This window comes from Oncorhynchus masou, chromosome 13 (genome assembly GCF_036934945.1).
Source record: "Oncorhynchus masou masou isolate Uvic2021 chromosome 13, UVic_Omas_1.1, whole genome shotgun sequence".
NCBI lineage: Eukaryota > Metazoa > Chordata > Actinopteri > Salmoniformes > Salmonidae > Oncorhynchus > Oncorhynchus masou.
Window position 1 is genome coordinate 38,601,644 of NC_088224.1, and position 17,546 is coordinate 38,619,189.

General features: G+C 44.8%; 1 protein-coding gene across 6 annotated transcripts; it reads right to left on the reverse strand.

The window, feature by feature from the left end:
- Positions 1–150: 150 nt before the first annotated feature.
- On the reverse strand, positions 151–16,736 carry LOC135552274 (CCR4-NOT transcription complex subunit 3-like). 6 transcript variants are annotated; one of them, XM_064983797.1, is made up of 18 exons: positions 16,591–16,736; positions 13,596–13,662; positions 12,891–12,958; positions 12,208–12,282; positions 11,754–11,843; positions 8,821–8,949; positions 8,189–8,284; positions 6,480–6,693; positions 5,849–6,021; positions 5,430–5,486; positions 4,369–5,326; positions 4,047–4,152; positions 3,783–3,924; positions 3,513–3,609; positions 2,956–3,157; positions 2,595–2,727; positions 2,275–2,400; positions 151–2,011 (listed from the first exon to the last, which is right to left on the reverse strand). In XM_064983797.1, exons 2-18 carry the CDS (start codon positions 13,618–13,620, stop codon positions 1,913–1,915), a joined length of 2,790 nt encoding a protein of 929 aa, XP_064839869.1. In that variant the 5' UTR covers positions 13,621–13,662; positions 16,591–16,736; the 3' UTR covers positions 151–1,912. The 6 variants fall into 6 exon arrangements, with proteins under 6 accessions (XP_064839869.1, XP_064839870.1, XP_064839868.1 ...); XM_064983798.1 differs by having other exon boundaries at positions 5,849–5,976; positions 6,480–6,699; XM_064983796.1 differs by having other exon boundaries at positions 6,480–6,699.
- Positions 16,737–17,546: the final 810 nt, after the last annotated feature.

A 17,546-nucleotide genomic window follows, 5' to 3' on the forward strand; every position in this document is an offset into this window, starting at 1 on the left:
ATTTGCATGTGGTAAATGTAAATCCCATGTAGTATTCAGTGTACAATACACTTAGACTATGTACGGTCCTGAAAAGGAACTGTGTTACTCTAGTAAAACTGTACTGTTATGAACAAGTAATAATGCATTATACTTGTCTGCTACCCAAAGTTAAGGTGCTCAAAAGGTTTATGAACATGATTTTAAAAAACAATACTTCTGAAAATTAATTATTTTATTAATATTTTACAATCCTTTACTCATGGTTATGCTTCATATTTACTTAATTTTCTCAGCTCCACTTTGCAAGTGTCATGCTGTCCAGAAGACAACGACAAAACGGAAAGGATGAACGTGACAGTCTATACAACACCCTTTCAGAGGGGGAGAGATTCACATTTCACCTCTGGATGACTTCTCTTCCCTTCCGCTCACCCAATAGGTAAAGGTAACATTAAAAACAACAGGCTTGTCAGTGAATGGTACCCCGACAAGTTATTTTCTTTAAAAAAATAAAAGGGTCTCAACTCCTTAGAATTTAAACGCTTTCCATCTCTGAGATGACACAGGCAAATGACAAACTTAAGATTGCACTCCAAACATTGGAGGATACTATTTTTAAAAAGCCTTATAGAAATTAAACAAATGGCCATTAAATGGGAATAGAAAGCCTTATTGGGGCAGACAAAACAAAATTGCCCGGAGGTGTCAGTCTGATTTCTGTGGGTTTTTTTGTGCTGCTATGATGGAGCTTCTGACGCGGTATATTTCCTCACATAATGATCCATCAAACACTTCCTGAGAAAAGGAAATATCTACCTGGTGGTTGAAGTGAATTTGGAAGTGCAATCACAATTGATTTGTACATTATCATCAAAGTGACGGGAACAAAAATAATGACTTGTTATTACTAGGGCAGTCTTGCGTTTTATTGTAAAAGCCCGCCTCCGGGGTGAAAAACACCTGTAAACTTTCTCTACAGACGAGACACTTCAGTGCTGGTGTGGTTTCTGTTGCCGTTGACCACAGCAATATAAACGTAATGTTGTAACGTGGGACAATAATTAATTGGTTACCATGTTGTACTACAGCAGTCTTTATGGCAGTGTGGTCAATGCTGGGTGTACCCAAGAGGCAGCTATTAGTTTAGTATTAGGGCGGGGCTGGTGACCCTGAAGAGAGTATTCATTAGGGATAAAACATGGAGTCACCCCAATAAGCACTTATTAGATTTGGAAAAGTCTGTCATCATTCAAGTGCTGAATTATGTTTTTTAGCCTTTGCAAACTTTGTGTGCTTGTGTCACCTATTGTAGCATGGAAATGCTACCGTTTCCCCATCTAGTCTTTAGCTTGTGTACAACCCAGCGATGACCTGACTGCTGTGAAACGCTTTGGAACCACCCCGGACCCAACATCCCCCAAGGGCTCATTTGATTGGCCTTTCTCTGTGCCTTGTCACTTTTTTTTTTTAAACATTTTTATTTATTTATTTATTAATTAATTAAATTGGACTGCCATACTGCTGAGAATTAAGACGGATTTGACCAATCATCTTTGGTTGTCAATGAGTGGTAGGTGAGTTTTGAAGAAAGAAAAACAATACAGAGTACGTTATCAACCAAACATGAAATCATGATTTCTTATCTGCCAAAAAAAAAAAGAAAAAGAAAAAAAAGAAAGGGATCCAGTTCAGGTAAGAGATTAAAAGCTTCAATCTAAATCAAAAACGGCCTGATGGGAAAAGAGGGAGGGGTTTATCACTGTAGGGGTGTGGCGTCGCAAGGCAAAGAGGGAGGAGCTCCAAATGCATTGTTGTTCTCAGACTGGCTCAGTCTCGCGTCTGCATCCGTCCCTCTTCCCAGTGTGTTGAGTTCAATCCAGGAATGTCGACAGTAGTCCACCCTTCTTTTATTCACCTTCTCTGCCTTATGTCACTGGAGGTCTCGGTCTTCAAGGTACCTGTACTCAAACGTGAATCCTTCCTTCTTCCGTTGTCCCCACTTCTCGTAGTCGAAGTAAATGTACGTCCCCTTTAAAAGACATTGGAAAAAGCACAGCAATGTTGGTGAAAATCCTTAATCTTTCAAATTTGACAAAAATCTTCATCTTTAAATAACGGTTATATTTTGACAGGGCATGCAACAGAAAACACAAGTAAGTGTTCATTACTGGACAAGTCAAGGTAGTCTCTTCCTGTTTCAATCAGTTTTCTTCCGTTTGATGCCCAATGAACACGACAAAGGTTGCAATCCAAGGAGTCTGCAGTGTGTGGAGGGGGGGGGCGCGAGCTCACCTGCTCAAACTCATCTGTGATGGTCTTGGGCTCCTCGTGCCTCTGGAACCACATCATGTACTTGGTGTGGAACCGCCACGACTGCTTCTTCAAGGCCTTGGCTGCCAGATACTGGGCCTTGGTGCCCTGCGGAGAGAACACAGAAGGGAATATGCTACTTTTATGTACAAAACCATGTCCAAAACAGGACACGGCCTGAAGTTTGGCGGTGTGTGTCGTTACATCTTTCTCATCAAAAGTAAAACCATCAAAAATAATCAGCTTCTCAGTCACACAGTAAAGCTTGGTTTTGCCACATGTACACACACACACACACACACCTCTAGGTAGTAGAATATGAAGAACAGTGTCTCCGTGGACAGTCTCTGGTAGAACTCCACAGAGTCGGAGTGGGGGGGTGGCACCTGGTGGTGGAAAGGCAGGGTGGGACACGGGTTCCTCATCAGGTACTGCCTGGAGGACCAAAACAATCACAATAGGGGATAAAATGCATGCCTTTAGTCTCCAAGGCAACAGTGCAGAGAAGTGATACAGATATCCCCCAAAATGTAAGCCTGGGGTGAATCTCAAAAGTATTTTCCTTGAGTACTCATGTCCTCTCCAAAATGTGAAGGGGAAGCAAGAAGACTTGATTCAACCCTGGAGAATCTTTGTGGCTTCAGATTGCCTCCATGTTCGTACCTAATCCGCTCTGAGTCGGAGGGGTGGGGCATGTGCGTCCAGGCCGACTCCTGCATGGCCTGCTGGTACAGCTGGTCTTTGGACAGGGGTACGGGCCCCAGCGGGCACACACCCAGCGATGGGGGGATGCTGACCTCCGAGAGCGAGGGCTGCTGGGGGGCCGAGGGAGGCCCTGGAGGCGCTGTAGTGCTGGGGAAAATGTCTGAAGCCACAGAGAGAGAAAAAAGAGAATTTGAAAAAAAAAGGAGTCTGGTCTGAAGGCACCCCCCCCCCCCCAGAAAAGTTGTTTTACTGTTACATAGGTGCAGTGAAATGTGTTGTTTTACAGGGTCAGCCGTAGTAGGAGCCCCTGGAACCAAATTGCTCAAGGGAAGACAGATTTTTCACATTGTCGGCTCAGGTATTTGAACCAGCGACCTTTCGGTTACTGGCCCAACGCTCTAACCACTAGGCTACCTGCCGCCCAGTAACAATACCACAAATAATTGAAAGGTGTTAAGAAAGTCTCCCAGTCAGCAACACTTGAAACACTACATGATGTCCAGTTGGTTGCTCACCTGTGGTGAGGTGCAGAGGGGGCAACTCTCCCTCCATTGCTGAGCCCAGTGCCGCTTGTTCGGCCATGGACTTCACAGTGCTCAGAGGCTCCTGGGGCTGAAAGTGCAAAAGGGTTTAAACCAACTGGGTGAGAGATCAGGAAATCTGACATCGGGGGGAGTCCCAAGAAGTCCTCCCCGTTATGGCTCGGGTTAGTATTTGGAGTTGATCCTAGATCAATGTCTACGGCCAGGGTCATTTTGTTACACGAAGCTCCTTGTGTTTCTCACCTTCATGCTTTCAGAGGCCTGTGTGTAGGAGAGCGGCCCGTTGAGCATACTGCTGCCTGAAGGTTTATTCTCAATGTAGGATGGCGAGGGAGTGCTGGTGGGTAGGGTCATGGACCCTAAAAGGCTGGGGCCACTGTCTTTACTGGGTGGGTAAGAAAGACATTGGTTGATATGCTTTTAAGTGAGTTTGAATAAATTATGACCATACAGTGAGATTCACAATACAAGATACCATAGGACTTCAAAAAAGTATAATTTACTCACAGCTGATTGGTGGTGGAGATCAAAGACGAGGGTTGGCTGCTTTGTAATTGGCTGGCAATGTTGAGGGCAGAATCTGGTGTGCTGTCTGCTACTACAGCACTGTAACCTGGGACAGAGGAGATTGTAAACCTCCCTCTCAAACTAAAACAGAACTCTGACAATACTGTACATAGGCGATATTCATTTGGTTTGGTCGACCTTATAATCTGTACAACCCAATTCTGGGTTGAACAACTACTATAAACAAACAATTCACAAAAAAATGCCATGGATGGATATAACCGAGCAACAACAATATAAGCGAATGGTAATTCAAGCTTACTAGTGCTACCATTCTGCTTCTGTCCACTGGGTGGCCTTGCGATCGCCGCGTTTCCTCCTCCGATGCCCAAGCTGTTACTTGGCGCTCCTGATCCAGAGTTCCCTCCAATGCTTCCTATAGCTCCTAGGCTGCTTCCAGGGGTCAGACCTCCTCCTATGGGACTGGGGGACACCAGTGGAGGGCCCTGGACTGTCGACTGTCCAGAGCCAAGGATCCCACCACTGACACCAACTGCACCGGGCACAGAGCCCAAAAGGCCCGTGGACCTGTCACTGAGTCCGCTCACCGGTCCCACTGCGCTGGAGTTATTGCTGCTAGTGCTCAGGCTGCTGATTTTCCCTGCAAGGGGGCTTCCTATGGTCCCGGAGCCTGCTGCTGCCATGGCGTAGGGGGCCGAAGTGGAGCCCGCCAGGAGTCCGGCCATGGTGTTTAAGGACGCCGGCATCCCTGACAGGCCAAGGCCCGACATCTGGCTGACAGCCGGTGACCCACTCATGCCGCCTTTACCAAGGCCCAAGCCCAACCCGAGCCCCAAGGTGGAGCCCGGAGAGGGCCTTGACGGAGCCTGCGGCTGTGTGTTGGGTGTGAGGGCTGTGCAAGAGATGGCGGGCGAGGAGGCGGAGGGGCTGGGGAGAAGGATGTTGTTCGACGGGCTGGAGGAGGCGTTGGAGGAGAGGATTGAGTTTCTGGCCTGCTGCGTTTGGTGATGCTGCTGAAGTTGCTGCTGGGTAGCGTCGCTGTAGCTGCCAGAGTTGGAGAGGAGACCCCCCATGTTGCCCAGAAGGCTGTTGTTGTTGCCCCCAGCGTTGGCCTGGCCGCCTCCGGCGATGGTCACCATAGAGACCAGCGAGGAAGAGGCTGCTCCCGAGGAGGCGCCAGAGGCAGATGAAGAGGAGGACGAGGAGGATGAGGACGATGAAGACAGCGATGAAGAGGGGTTGCCATTCTTGACAGGTGACTGAAATGGAATAAAATACATACTTCAAAACCACTTCTGGTGCAGCACAGCAACAAAAAGAAAGTGACTCAGACAGCACGGTTTACTTTGCAATGCATCTTACCTGACTGATTTCACTGTCTGTCGAACGTCCCCTTTTCTTGTCATCTTCAGAGTTCTCCTGGAGAAAACCCCCCCCCCCAAAAGATCTCCCAATCAGCACTGAGCCATGACCACCGGTTCTAATTCAGCGCAAAACATGTTTTGTAACTAAATTAAATCAAGTGCTGTTCATATTGAGGCTCAATACAAACGTCATCATCCGCTCGCTTTCATCCTTGTTTCTCTAAACCCCCTCTGATCTGAGAGCGAGGGACCACGGAGCACCCACTCCAACCCAGGAACAAGTCAACATTCACAACACCTAATTACTATCCTCTAACAGTACAGAATGAGAGTGGGCGGTTCTAAAGAATGGGCGAGCAAGTAGGGGACACAACGGAGACTGAAGTGAGAAGTAGACAGAACCAGGGGTTTCCTCACCGTAGTGTACGTGGCGGGAATGGGCGAGGAGGAAGTGGTGGAGGTAGGCGTGCCGCTGGAGATCTGATGGAAGAGATCGTCGTCCAGGAGCGATTGGCCCGGCGGGGACGTGGCCACCAGCGACCCGGCTAGAGACACAAGAGATGGATGGGGGGAGACAGAGGGAGAGGTAGCTACATAAAAACAAAAACAAAAAGTTGCATAAGGAAAAACGTTAAGTGGGCAGTTATACAGAGACAACAGGAACAGAAATGATGGAACGTACAGTATTGCAATAACCAAGTCATCGTAAATTATACACACATGGAGTCGAAGACATGCAGTACACACGCACACTCAGGAATAGTCACATACATGGAATAGTGATGTCTTGACACAGTATCGATACTCTTCCCATGGCTTTTGCCATGGAAATACTCTATGGTCCTTTAACGGCTTTAGGTAAAATAGTGTGTGCTAAAGATTTGTATTTTTCTACAAAATGTGACTTTGGGGTGGCCGTATCAGGACTGTTTCCTCAGGAAATTGTCCGCTTCCTGTTTTGTTTCCTTGCCGTGATTACCGTCCTTTGGTCGTTATCAGTAGCGTGATACTGAGTGTCGCGACAACACCACCGCGAAGCAGCACTTACGGAGCTCCTCCAGATCCAGGTCGTCGTAGAGGAACTCGTTCTCCTCGAAGTCGGGGTCCTGCGACGAGTCCATGTAGTACTCCACGTCGTCCTTGATCTTGCGGATGGAGTCCACCGGCAAGGTGTCGTTGTCCAGCATGCGCAGGATGGTCTCCAGCATCCGGATGTGGTAGCGGTGCTTCTCGATGAAGCGCTTCAGCTCTTCGATGCGGTCCTGTTTCTATAGCAGAGATGCGCGTGTAAGTTGATGCCTCAAACTCAGTTGTACGCATTCAGCGCAGAATGTGCTATATGCATGTGTGGAGGCATGGAAGTGGAAAACAGATGGTACCTACTTTAAATTAGGTGCATTGGGGTAATGCAGCGTGCCGAGAAAATAAGAGACATATATAGGATGAGAGATGAATTTAGAGTTAGAATGGCATCATCTAACGAGAAATTACTTTCGTATGGAAGAAAACAGAGAGAGAGAGAGAGAGAGAGGGAGAGATGGAGGGGAAGATATGGAGGAGAAGGTGCACTATAGACACACAAAAGTATGTGGACTCCCCTTCAAATGAGTGGATTCGGCTATTTCAGCCACACCTGTTGCTGACAGGTGTAGAACATTGAGCACAAAGCCATGCGATCTCCATAGACAAACGTTGGCAGTAGATTGGCCTTACCGAAGAACTCTGTGACTTTCAACATGGCACCGTCATGAGACGCCACCTTTCCAACAAGTCAGTACGTCAACTTTCTGCTCTGCTAGAGCTGCCTCGCTCAACTATAAGTGCTGTTATTGTGAAGTGGAAACGCCCAGGAGCAACAACGAGTCAGCCGCTAAGTGGTAGGCTACACAAGCTCACAGAACGGGATTGCCAATGCCAAGCGTCGGCTGGAGTGGTGTAAAACTCGCAGCAATTGGACTCTGGAGCAGTAGAAACATGTTCTCTAGAGTGATGCTTCACCATCTGGCAGCCCGACGACAAATCTAGGTTTGCCAGGAGAATACTACCTGCCACAATGCATAGTGCCAACTGTAGTGGCAGTTCCTCCACCAAGTTTAATGGTGGAGGAACAATAGTCTGGGCTGTTTTCATGGTTCGGGCTAGGCCCTTAGGTCTAGTGAAGTTGAATCTTAACGCTAAAGCGTACAATGACATTCTAGCCAATTCTGTGCTTCCAACTTTGTGAAATGCTTTTTCCTGTTTCAGCATGACAATGCCCCTTATGCACAAAGCGAGGTCCATACAGAAATGGTTTGTCGAGATCGGTGTGGAAGAACTTGACTGGCCTGCACAGAGCCTTGACCCCAACCCCATTGAACACCTTTGGGATGAATTGGAACGCCGACTGCGAGCCAGGCCTAATCGCCCAAAATCAGTTCCTGACCTCACTAATGCTGTCGTGACTGAATGGAAGCAAGTCCCTGCAGCTAAATGTTCCAACATCTAGTGGAAAGCCTTCCTAGAAGAGTGGAGGCTGTTATAGCAGCAATGTTCCTACATCTAGTGGAAAGCCTTCCTAGAAGAGTGGAGGCTGTTATAGCAGCAATGTTCCTACATCTAGTGGAAAGCCTTCCTAGAAGAGTGGAGGCTGTTATAGCAGCAAAAGGGCGACCGATTCCATATTAAATATCCCATGATTTTGGAATGAGATGTTTGACGAGCAGGTGTCCACATACCTTTGGTCATGTAGTGTAGATAACATACGCTGCGACTACTGACCTCTTTGTCTCCCTTCTTCTTTCGAGTCTGGACTGAGAGGGACTCCACTTCGCTCTCAAACTGATCCACCTGCATGTTCAGAGTGTCTATCGTATTCTGATGGACGACAGGCGTGACGTCATTCAAATGATTTAAACATGATCACACCAGAACCAGTCGTTATGCAGTGTGGTCTATTCAAACACTTCAAAAAACACCAAAACCTAATTCATAGGTGAAACTATTAGGGCTGGGACGATACCACTACCGTGGCAAGGAAACAAAACACAAAGCGGATTTAAGTTCTTTAGGGAAACAGTCATTTCCCAAGCTAAAAGCACACTATTTTACATACAGCAAGTTTTAAAGGACTAAAGAGTTTGGTCTGCTTGGTGTTTTCATTTTTGCCATGGAGAATATATTAAGAATACTGGTACCGTCCTGGCCCTAGAAATTACGCAGTAAAGCAAATCCAGATTTGGACATTTAACAAGTCTTATGTACTTTGAAATCCAAGTGCACTGCAATGAATAGGCATAGATTGCATGATGAAATCCAAGTCATTAATGTCATTTCATCAGACCATATTAATGCCAATAGAATTGAGCTCATGTTTTGTGAAACAAAGGTTTTCAATCAAAAGTAATGCTCACCGTTAGCCAATTGCCGACCTCCTCCTTCTCCCTTTGGGCCGGGTCCACCTTCTGTGCCAGGCCCAGCCCCTCCTTCGAGTAAGCCTTTGTCTTGGTCTCTCGTTCCACGATCTTGAACCGCTCCATTTGCTAAAGGGGGCGATAGCAGGAAATGGTTTATAAATCACTACAGGTGATAAGTTCTCTTTGAGAATCCATTAGCTGACCACATGCTAGCTATGCCAGAGATAAAAAAAACAACAAAAAAACAACTATTGGCTTGTGAAAGCAGACGTTTCCAACTGCTCACATCAAAGCATTGGACTAGTTGGCGAGCAAAATAAGGTCGTGTTAGGGCATACCGTAGCAAAACTTTTTGAAATGCTATTCAACGGACACCCAAAGGAAGCATTTTTTTTCCTTCTTTTTTTGGGGGGGCAAGTTCAGATAATACCTTGCCGTTTCAGACCTACTGAACATGTGCCTGGTGGGCACTGTGGGTGGAGATTAACACAGAGTCCTCACCAATTAAAGCCATCCTCCAATAGAATGGTTCAGAGTGACTGCAGCAGGTGTACAGATCTCCCAATTAGAACAGTGATTACTAAGTTTTGACACCTGTGTGCTTCCTTGACCAGTAATGCTGGATATTCTCCACTAGGTGTTCTCAGAAGAGACTCCATCCACAACCTCTGACTTCCACAAGCAGAGTTCGTATGACGTTTTGGCTAAGGAGAATGCTTGGAGGCGCGTAAACCCAGCCTAACACGGAAACATTGCTTTAATGCATTTCCCTAGAAGTCAGCAGCCCCAGTAAGTGTAGTAATATGCGTCATCCACACAAGAGCATGCCAGCAGCACCTTTGTATATAAGATTGATAGCCCCCCTGTGTTAATCTGTTAACAGTATAACAAGAAGCTAAATTAAAACCCTGGCATGAAGCCCGTGAACGCTTAGCAGAGCGGTGACTATTTGCTAAATGTTATTCATGTGGCTAACTGTTCTCCTGAGGGGGGCCTGGCTGTGGATGGAATCTCCGCCTGGTTATTTAATCCACCTCAGCTCTAGAGTGGACTGACGAAGCCTTCATATCGATCAGGGTAGGGCTCTGTGGAACTGGAACCTGACGGGGACATTCTAAACAGTACAACATTGTGGGGGGCAAACTGCCTGCCTTGAACAGGTGTCACCCCATTACAGTAAGGGGGGGGGAGCACATTATGCTTAGAGGCATTTCCATCAAAAGACCCATGAGCGCCAACATGTGAAATTCATAGCAGGGTTGGAGTCAATTCCATTTCATTTGCAGTCAATTCAGGAAGTACACTGATTCCAATTCTCTTCAATTAGGAACATTTCTACCTAGAATTCTAATTAGATTGACCCCAACCCTGCATGACAAATGAAAGCCAAGAGTCTATATTTTTGTTTGGGAGAAATTGTTTACCATCTGTAAGTTTAAGAAATGTTACCAACTACTAATTTCTTAATGATATTTTCACAAGTGAAGATAAAGTTCACAGAAGTAACCTTTAATGGTAGACCTACCAATTTTTGTATAGTCATTTTTACTGATATCCCTTTTGTTTATGAATTAAGTGATTTAAAACTCATAATTCTGTTACCAAATTGGTAACGGAATTAACCCCCACAAAATCTGTAATGGAATTATGTTCAGCTCATAACTGTTTTCTGTCTTCTGTTGGCTGGTGGTTAAAACAGTCTAAGTCTGGACAACCCCTCCCTCTCCAGGTTCATTTCACCTCTCCCAGATCTTACTGACACCTACCGACGAGCCCCCTCTTTCCATTGACTTTAACCAGCATCCTCACCCACTGAGCATCAGCCAATACCGGATGTCTAAAAAGTAGTTGAAATTTGATCAGTCCACCCTGGCCTTGATGTTAAAGTCTACAGAACAGACTGGAACCAAATCTGAACCCATCACAGACTTACGTTTAACAAGTTTGGACAGTACAGTAAAATGCAGTAAAGAGAAGTAGCCTGCAGTGTATTGTACTGTACTGAATTCTGCTCTATTGTGCTGTCCAAACTTTATAAAACATGAAGAGAATGACATTCATAGCCATAATTATGCATTTCTGTGTAGTACAAGGACCCATGATGTAATTCAGTTACCGGGTGTCAAGCCACTTCACTTACTGTAGTTCAATGGCATAGCTGACACCCCATTCTGTTTGCAGACATCTTTGAATCTTAATTCAAAGTAGTCCTTGTGCATAGAGGTGTATGGTTTGTTAAACTTGCATATCAATGGTTTTTGTTTGGCATACATTTTAAAGGGGGGGGGTCTGTTCCCAAGTATTCACACAAATACATTTGTTTTTATGTGACCGTGTCTCAATGTAATCAAGGTATGAAATTGTTATTTTCAAATCAAATATTTTGGGGCTTAATTGTGGTCAATTTGCAGTGTACAAATTCTAATAATTATGTTCCTGACCACCCGCTCTGACATAAATCGCCCCTCGCGCCTGAATCTAGTTGCCTTCCTCTAATAAACTTTACTGCTAACCGAGCTCTAGTATTCACAATGAACATGGCTTTGAATACACACACAAAGGTAATATTATCAAAAGTCACCATTGTTTGTCAGTTTGTATTGGCTGATCACCACAATGCAAAGGTCTCATCAAGAGTCCTGATACCCAAGTGTCCTTTTCAATACCATCGCATGTATATATTTTTTTGCCTTAGTAGCACCACATTTCAGGTCAACCAAAATCTCACAGATGCTCACACACTTAGATACAAGACCCTAGATCCAGAGGTTAAGATGACACATCTCACTGTGTTAGCAGGTGCGGTCATTGAAGCATGTCTGAATAACCTCATCAATGCACTGTGGTTTGGTAGGCCGTGCTAAGCACAGGTGTTTATACCAAGGGTTTCCACAGTATGCGGCTAATGAACATGTGTTCCACACACTCACCGTCTCAATGAGTTTGCGATTCTCCACTAGCTGCCTTTTGTCTTTGATCTCGTTGGAGGCCACCCACGTCTTGATTTGGTCTCGAAGACGCTGGGGGGGGGACAGAGCGGTAGAGAAAGAGACATAAGTTATCTTAGTGAAAGCATGCTGTGGCTTGCCCTGTGTGGTTGACACACACGCACATCAGTTTGGTCCACATGGACAAGTTCAGAAACAAAAACACAAAGTGGACACCCAGATGCTTTCGCTTGGTTTTAAGGATAGCTGACCCTCATCAGATTTAGTCAACACATGCATGTCTGCACGCACGCATGTGTGCACACACACACACCTGTGGGCAGGCTAAACCATATAACACTAGTAAACATTGTTTTGACATTTGAGGAACATCCCAAAACCCATGTGTCCTCAAGCCACATAACAGTTGAGAACTCTAGCGTTGTCTGTGTCCCACCTGTAGTTTTTTAATCTCTTTCTTGAGGTCGGCTTCATACTTCTCCTTCTGGTTAGCATTGGCTGCATTGTGAAGCTGTGGTTTGGAGGGGCACAGTCACACAGAGTACACTCAAACAAAACAGTATCTCTTCCCAAACATATTTCATATCAAGTCTTTGTGAACAATGTAGCCTATAGCTTCACAATATGTCTAAAACTAGCGTGGCAAATTCAATCTCATGGAGTGTCGTGCCTAGCATCCATAGCTTAGCCCTCTGTCTATACATTTTAGTGACTAGTCTACATTCCCTTCCAGTCCCATCATCCCTCAACTTTACACCAATTCAAGTGGCGGGGTTGCCACTGGGCCGGAACACCCGACTCAGGAGTGTGGCGTTAAAACGTGTTCTTCTTTGCTTTACACACTAACAAACTGTGGCTTCTCTGTCCCCGCGGCCCGTGAATAATGTCTACAACCCTACCAAACAAGGTGTGATGCAGTATTTAAGACCCTGAATATACAATGGATGTTAAACGTTGAATAATTTGGTGGACCTTCGTACGGTCAGCACAAAACATTCCAACAAGCAAAGCGCCTGGGGAGGTAGAGCTCAACTTCCATATCTGTGCCCAAGTTAGCACACATTTTCAGATCAACACACAAACATTCTTTCAAAATTAAAAATGAGATATGGCTGTTACCTTTTGCCAAATGTCTTCAAACTGTTCCACGCCCTCCGTAACTTTTTTCAAACATCGATCTATTTCACCTGGGGAAGGGCATAAAATAACAGGGAGGTTTGGGAAAGAGAGACACGGCTTAAAAAAAGAAGAAGAAATCCTTCACGACGCATCACGTCAGGATGAATAATGTAAAGTCCAAAATGCGAAGCTCTCCCTCTCCCCATAAAGCAACACCGCTTTTACAACTGTGGCTGGCAGGCTCATCAATGATAGATGCAGTAAAAGCTACATGTGTCACCCCAAACCTGGTTAAAAATGCAGTGCCACAGGCACTGGCCACGGTAGTCTTCATTTAAGAAGATTGTCTTCGCAGAGTAAGTCTGACTTTGGCCTTGCTCCTAAACGTTGCTTCTGGCTTCTTATTTTTGGCGTCACAACCCTTTTCAGTAATAGAGTGCAGCACTTTTCTTACTGCGATCACATCCGCGCAGGACAATTTGATCACAGTAAGCAGAGTGCACTATACTGCGTTGTAGAGTGACAGGTTTAGAATGAAGAGGTAAATCTCTACCTGAATGGATAGAGATTAAAAGTGACATTTCATCTGTTGGCTAGACTGGCTTCATAGAGAGAACATGCATGCAGGGAGGGAATGTAGTGACGGACTGGGTGGTGGGTGATTGGCAGGTGGTACCATTCTGATCGACCATTTGGTAACCTCACCTTGAAGTTTCCTTTTATCAGCCATGACTGTTGACTAGGATGCTTTCTTCATGCCTTACTTCTTTCACTGTAGAGAAAAATAAGTCTTACGGTGTGATTACAGTCATCTCTGGCAACCCTTTTACACTACATTACTTTTTCATAGCATGTTAACTCGGCAGTGAAGTTAGCAGTGTGAAATCCTGGGTCGTATTCGTTAGGGCACAGGCACACCACAGTGAAACGTTTAGCAACAGAAAATTAAAAAGAGCGTTTGTTATTGGACAAGTTCAGGTAGACCTGCCTGTTTCGATCCGCTTTCTACCGTTTGCTGCCTAATGAATACGACCCAGCTTTCCACCTGGGGAGAATGTTTCTCACATCTCAATGTGATGAAGATGTATAGTGAGAGCATGCACGGCGCAGGTACATGGTTTTCACATTAGGCTACCGCTTCAAAATGGCCAGCATGCAGAACAAAGTTTTGATAACTCAGATTAATTTCTAATGGTACGGTATTCAACTTTCAACTCAAGTTAAATACATTAAAAAGCATTTTGAATGAGACACTCTCTGATGTACACCCTGGGGGCATCACCATTACATTGTATCAAAGTGTCTAGTTATTAAGGATTAGTAGATAAACCATAGTTGACAGTCTGACTTGTTGACATCTTACACATTGTCATCTCCTGGTTGAATGGTGCATGTAATTGGGTTTAGACATGGGTCCTTTAACAAGGCATTTCTGACCATTCCAAGAAAGGGAAAATTACTTTGAGGGGGGCCTCACAGAAACATATACTGAACAAAAATATAAAATGCAACATGTGAAGTGTTGGTTTCATGAGCTGAAATAAAAGACCTCAAATGTTCCATACGCACAAAAATATTATTTTTCTCAAATGTTACATCCCTGTTAGTGAGCATTTCTCATTGCCAAGATAATCCATTCACCTGAGAGGTGTGGCATATCAAGAAGATGATTAAACAGCATGATCATTACACAGGTGCACCTTGTGCTGGGGACAATAAAAGTCCCCTCTAAAATGTGCAGTTTTGTCACACAACACAATGCCACAAGATTTAGGGGAGTGCGCAGTTGGCCATGCTGACTGCAGGAATGTAAACCAGAGTTGTTGCCAGATAATTTAATGTTAATTTCTCTACCATGAGCCACCTCCGTCATTTTAGAGAATTTGGCAGTACGCTCCAAATGACCTCACAACCACAGACAACATGTAACCACACCGGCCCAGGACCTCCACATCCGGCTTCTTCACCTGCGGTACGGTCTGAGACCAGCCAACTGATGAAACTGTGGGTTTGCACAACTGAAGAATTTCTGTACAAACTTTCAGAACCTGTCAGGGAAGTTCATCTGCATGCTCGTCATCCTCACCAGGGTCTTGACCTGACTGCAGTTTGGCGTCGGAACAGACTTCAATGGGCAAATGCTCACCTTCGATGGCCATTGGCACGCTGGAGAAGTGTGCTCTTCACGGATGAATCCCAGTTTCAACTTTACTTGGCAGATGGCAGACATCGTGTATGGTGTCGTGTGGGCGGGCAGTTTGCTGATGTCAACGTTTTGAACAGAGTGCCCCATGGTGGAGGTGGGGTTATGGTATGGGTATAAGCTACGGACTATGGGATGGCATAAGCTACAGACAACAAACACAATTGCATTTTATCAATGGCAATTTGAATGCACAGAGATACTGTGAGATCCTGCTGCCCATTGTTGTGCCATTCATCTGCCACCATCACCTCATGTTTCAGCATGATAATGCACAGCCCCATATAGCAAGGATCTGTACACAATTCCTGGAAGCTGAAAATGTCCCAGTACTTCCATGGCCTGCATAATCACCAGCCATGTCACACATTGAGCATGTTTAGGATGTTCTGGATCAACGTATGACAGCGTGTTCCAGTTCCCCCAATATCTTCACACAGCCATTGAAGAGAAGTGGGACAACATTCCACAGGCCACTATCAACAGCCTGATCAACTCTATCTGAAGGAGATGTGTCTCTGCATGAGACATGGTGGTCACACCAGATACTGACTAGTTTTATGATTGATGGCCCTACCTTTTTCTTTTAAGGTATGTGACCAAAAGATGCATATCTGTATTCCCAGTAATGTGAAATCCATAGATTAGGGCCTAATGAATTTATTTCAATTGACTGATTTCCTTGAAATTGTTGCATGTTGCGTTTATATTTTTGTTCAGTGTATGTTTGTTTTATTGTACAGTACAAGACTCGTTTTGAATGTGTCTGTCAATCGATACCATAACACAAGAGTAAATATCACAAGTGGCAGTAGATTGCAGCTAACCGATTTAGCTAGCCTAGCTACATGAATTGTAGCCACTGAGTGGCGTCTGGATACTTTGACATTCAGACAGTGCACGTGAGTTCAAAGATGTAATGGGCGAGGGAGGTTACTTTGCTGAGCATCACTTGCTACTTTTTTTGCGACAATGTTAAACGTCCACGCAGCTCGGCGCAACTACGGTTCGATAAGGCAATTTTACCATCACTTCAGCCAGTGAGTTGAGGGTGTATTTGAAGTACATTCGCCAAAATCTTACCCACACTAGACTTTCTTAATTAACCGATCTAGCAAGTGAGCTAGGCTAGTCTCCACATCTGGCTTGGGGGGCAACGATCGCTTATTTAAAAACGTGAGCATTAAAGAAACACATGTTTACAAGCAACGTAGATTACTTTATAAGATGTTTCTATTTGTCAGAGATAAGCAAACAAGTAGACCACTTCAACACCTGAGTAACAAGAACTTGTCGGCTACAAAATTGCCGTGCATTATTGCAAAGCTTGAATTTCCTTGGAAAACATATCAGCCGAACCAATGTCAATTTGTCTCTGTAGCGGATATGATAGCCAGCTAATGGTGAACCACCGGCTAAGCTATTAGTGTAAGACAAATTGGAAGGGAGAAAAAATGGCACATAAACTAGTTCTGTTTTAGTGTACGATTCATTTACCTGGATTTTCCGATTAAGCGTTTCTTTTATTAGTTGACCCCACTCTTTTAAATCGTATTTTCCCAAGTCGCTATTTTTCTAAATTGTATTAATTATTTTCGCCAAACAATCACTCCGCACATCCAAGATGGCTACCAGGAACACCTCCTCCGCTGTTGCCCTGATGGACTGGAGGCCCGCCTCCCTTGCAAGCGATTGGATCTTCATCCTCATTTTTGCCTTCCACTGGATAGACTGTCTGCCCGTCTAGTGGGACAGATTTACTACTTCCGCACAGGTCGCACTATGATTGGTTAACTTTGAAAGGTGAAAGGTAAACATGAGTTCTCAAACCTCGCCCCCCTTGTGTTTTGATCCATGTCCCTAACCAGTAACACTGATAAACACTGAGTCGACAGAAAATCTATTGATAATATGAACTGTAATAGTCCAAGTGTAGACTGCCATGTAGATTATTAATTACAGTGCAATATGAAATCATTCAATGCTGTCTTTCATTAATCAAATGGCCTACATGACTGAAATAAAAGATGTTGCCATCAGTCTAAAGCAATATTACAATCTATAGTTTTCAAAACTCACTGAATAGCATGGGGAAATTAAAGCCTTTACCCATTTGGGAACACTTGACAGCAATTCAGCAGTAACTTTAGCTTGGAGGTAACACAAATCTAGATTTTATTTATATATATTTTTTTTACCTTTATTTAACTAGGCAAGTCAGTTGTAAGAACAAATTCTTATTTACAATGACGGCCTACCCCGGCCAACGCTAGGCTAATTGTGCTCCACCCTATGTGACTCCCAATCACGGCCGGATGTGATACAGCCTGGATTTGAACCAGGGACTATAGTTACGCCTCTTGCACTGAGATGCAGTGCCTTAGACCACTGCGCCACTCTGGAGCCTCATTGATACACATTGGTTTTATATGGAGTCTTTGGACACTGTTCTA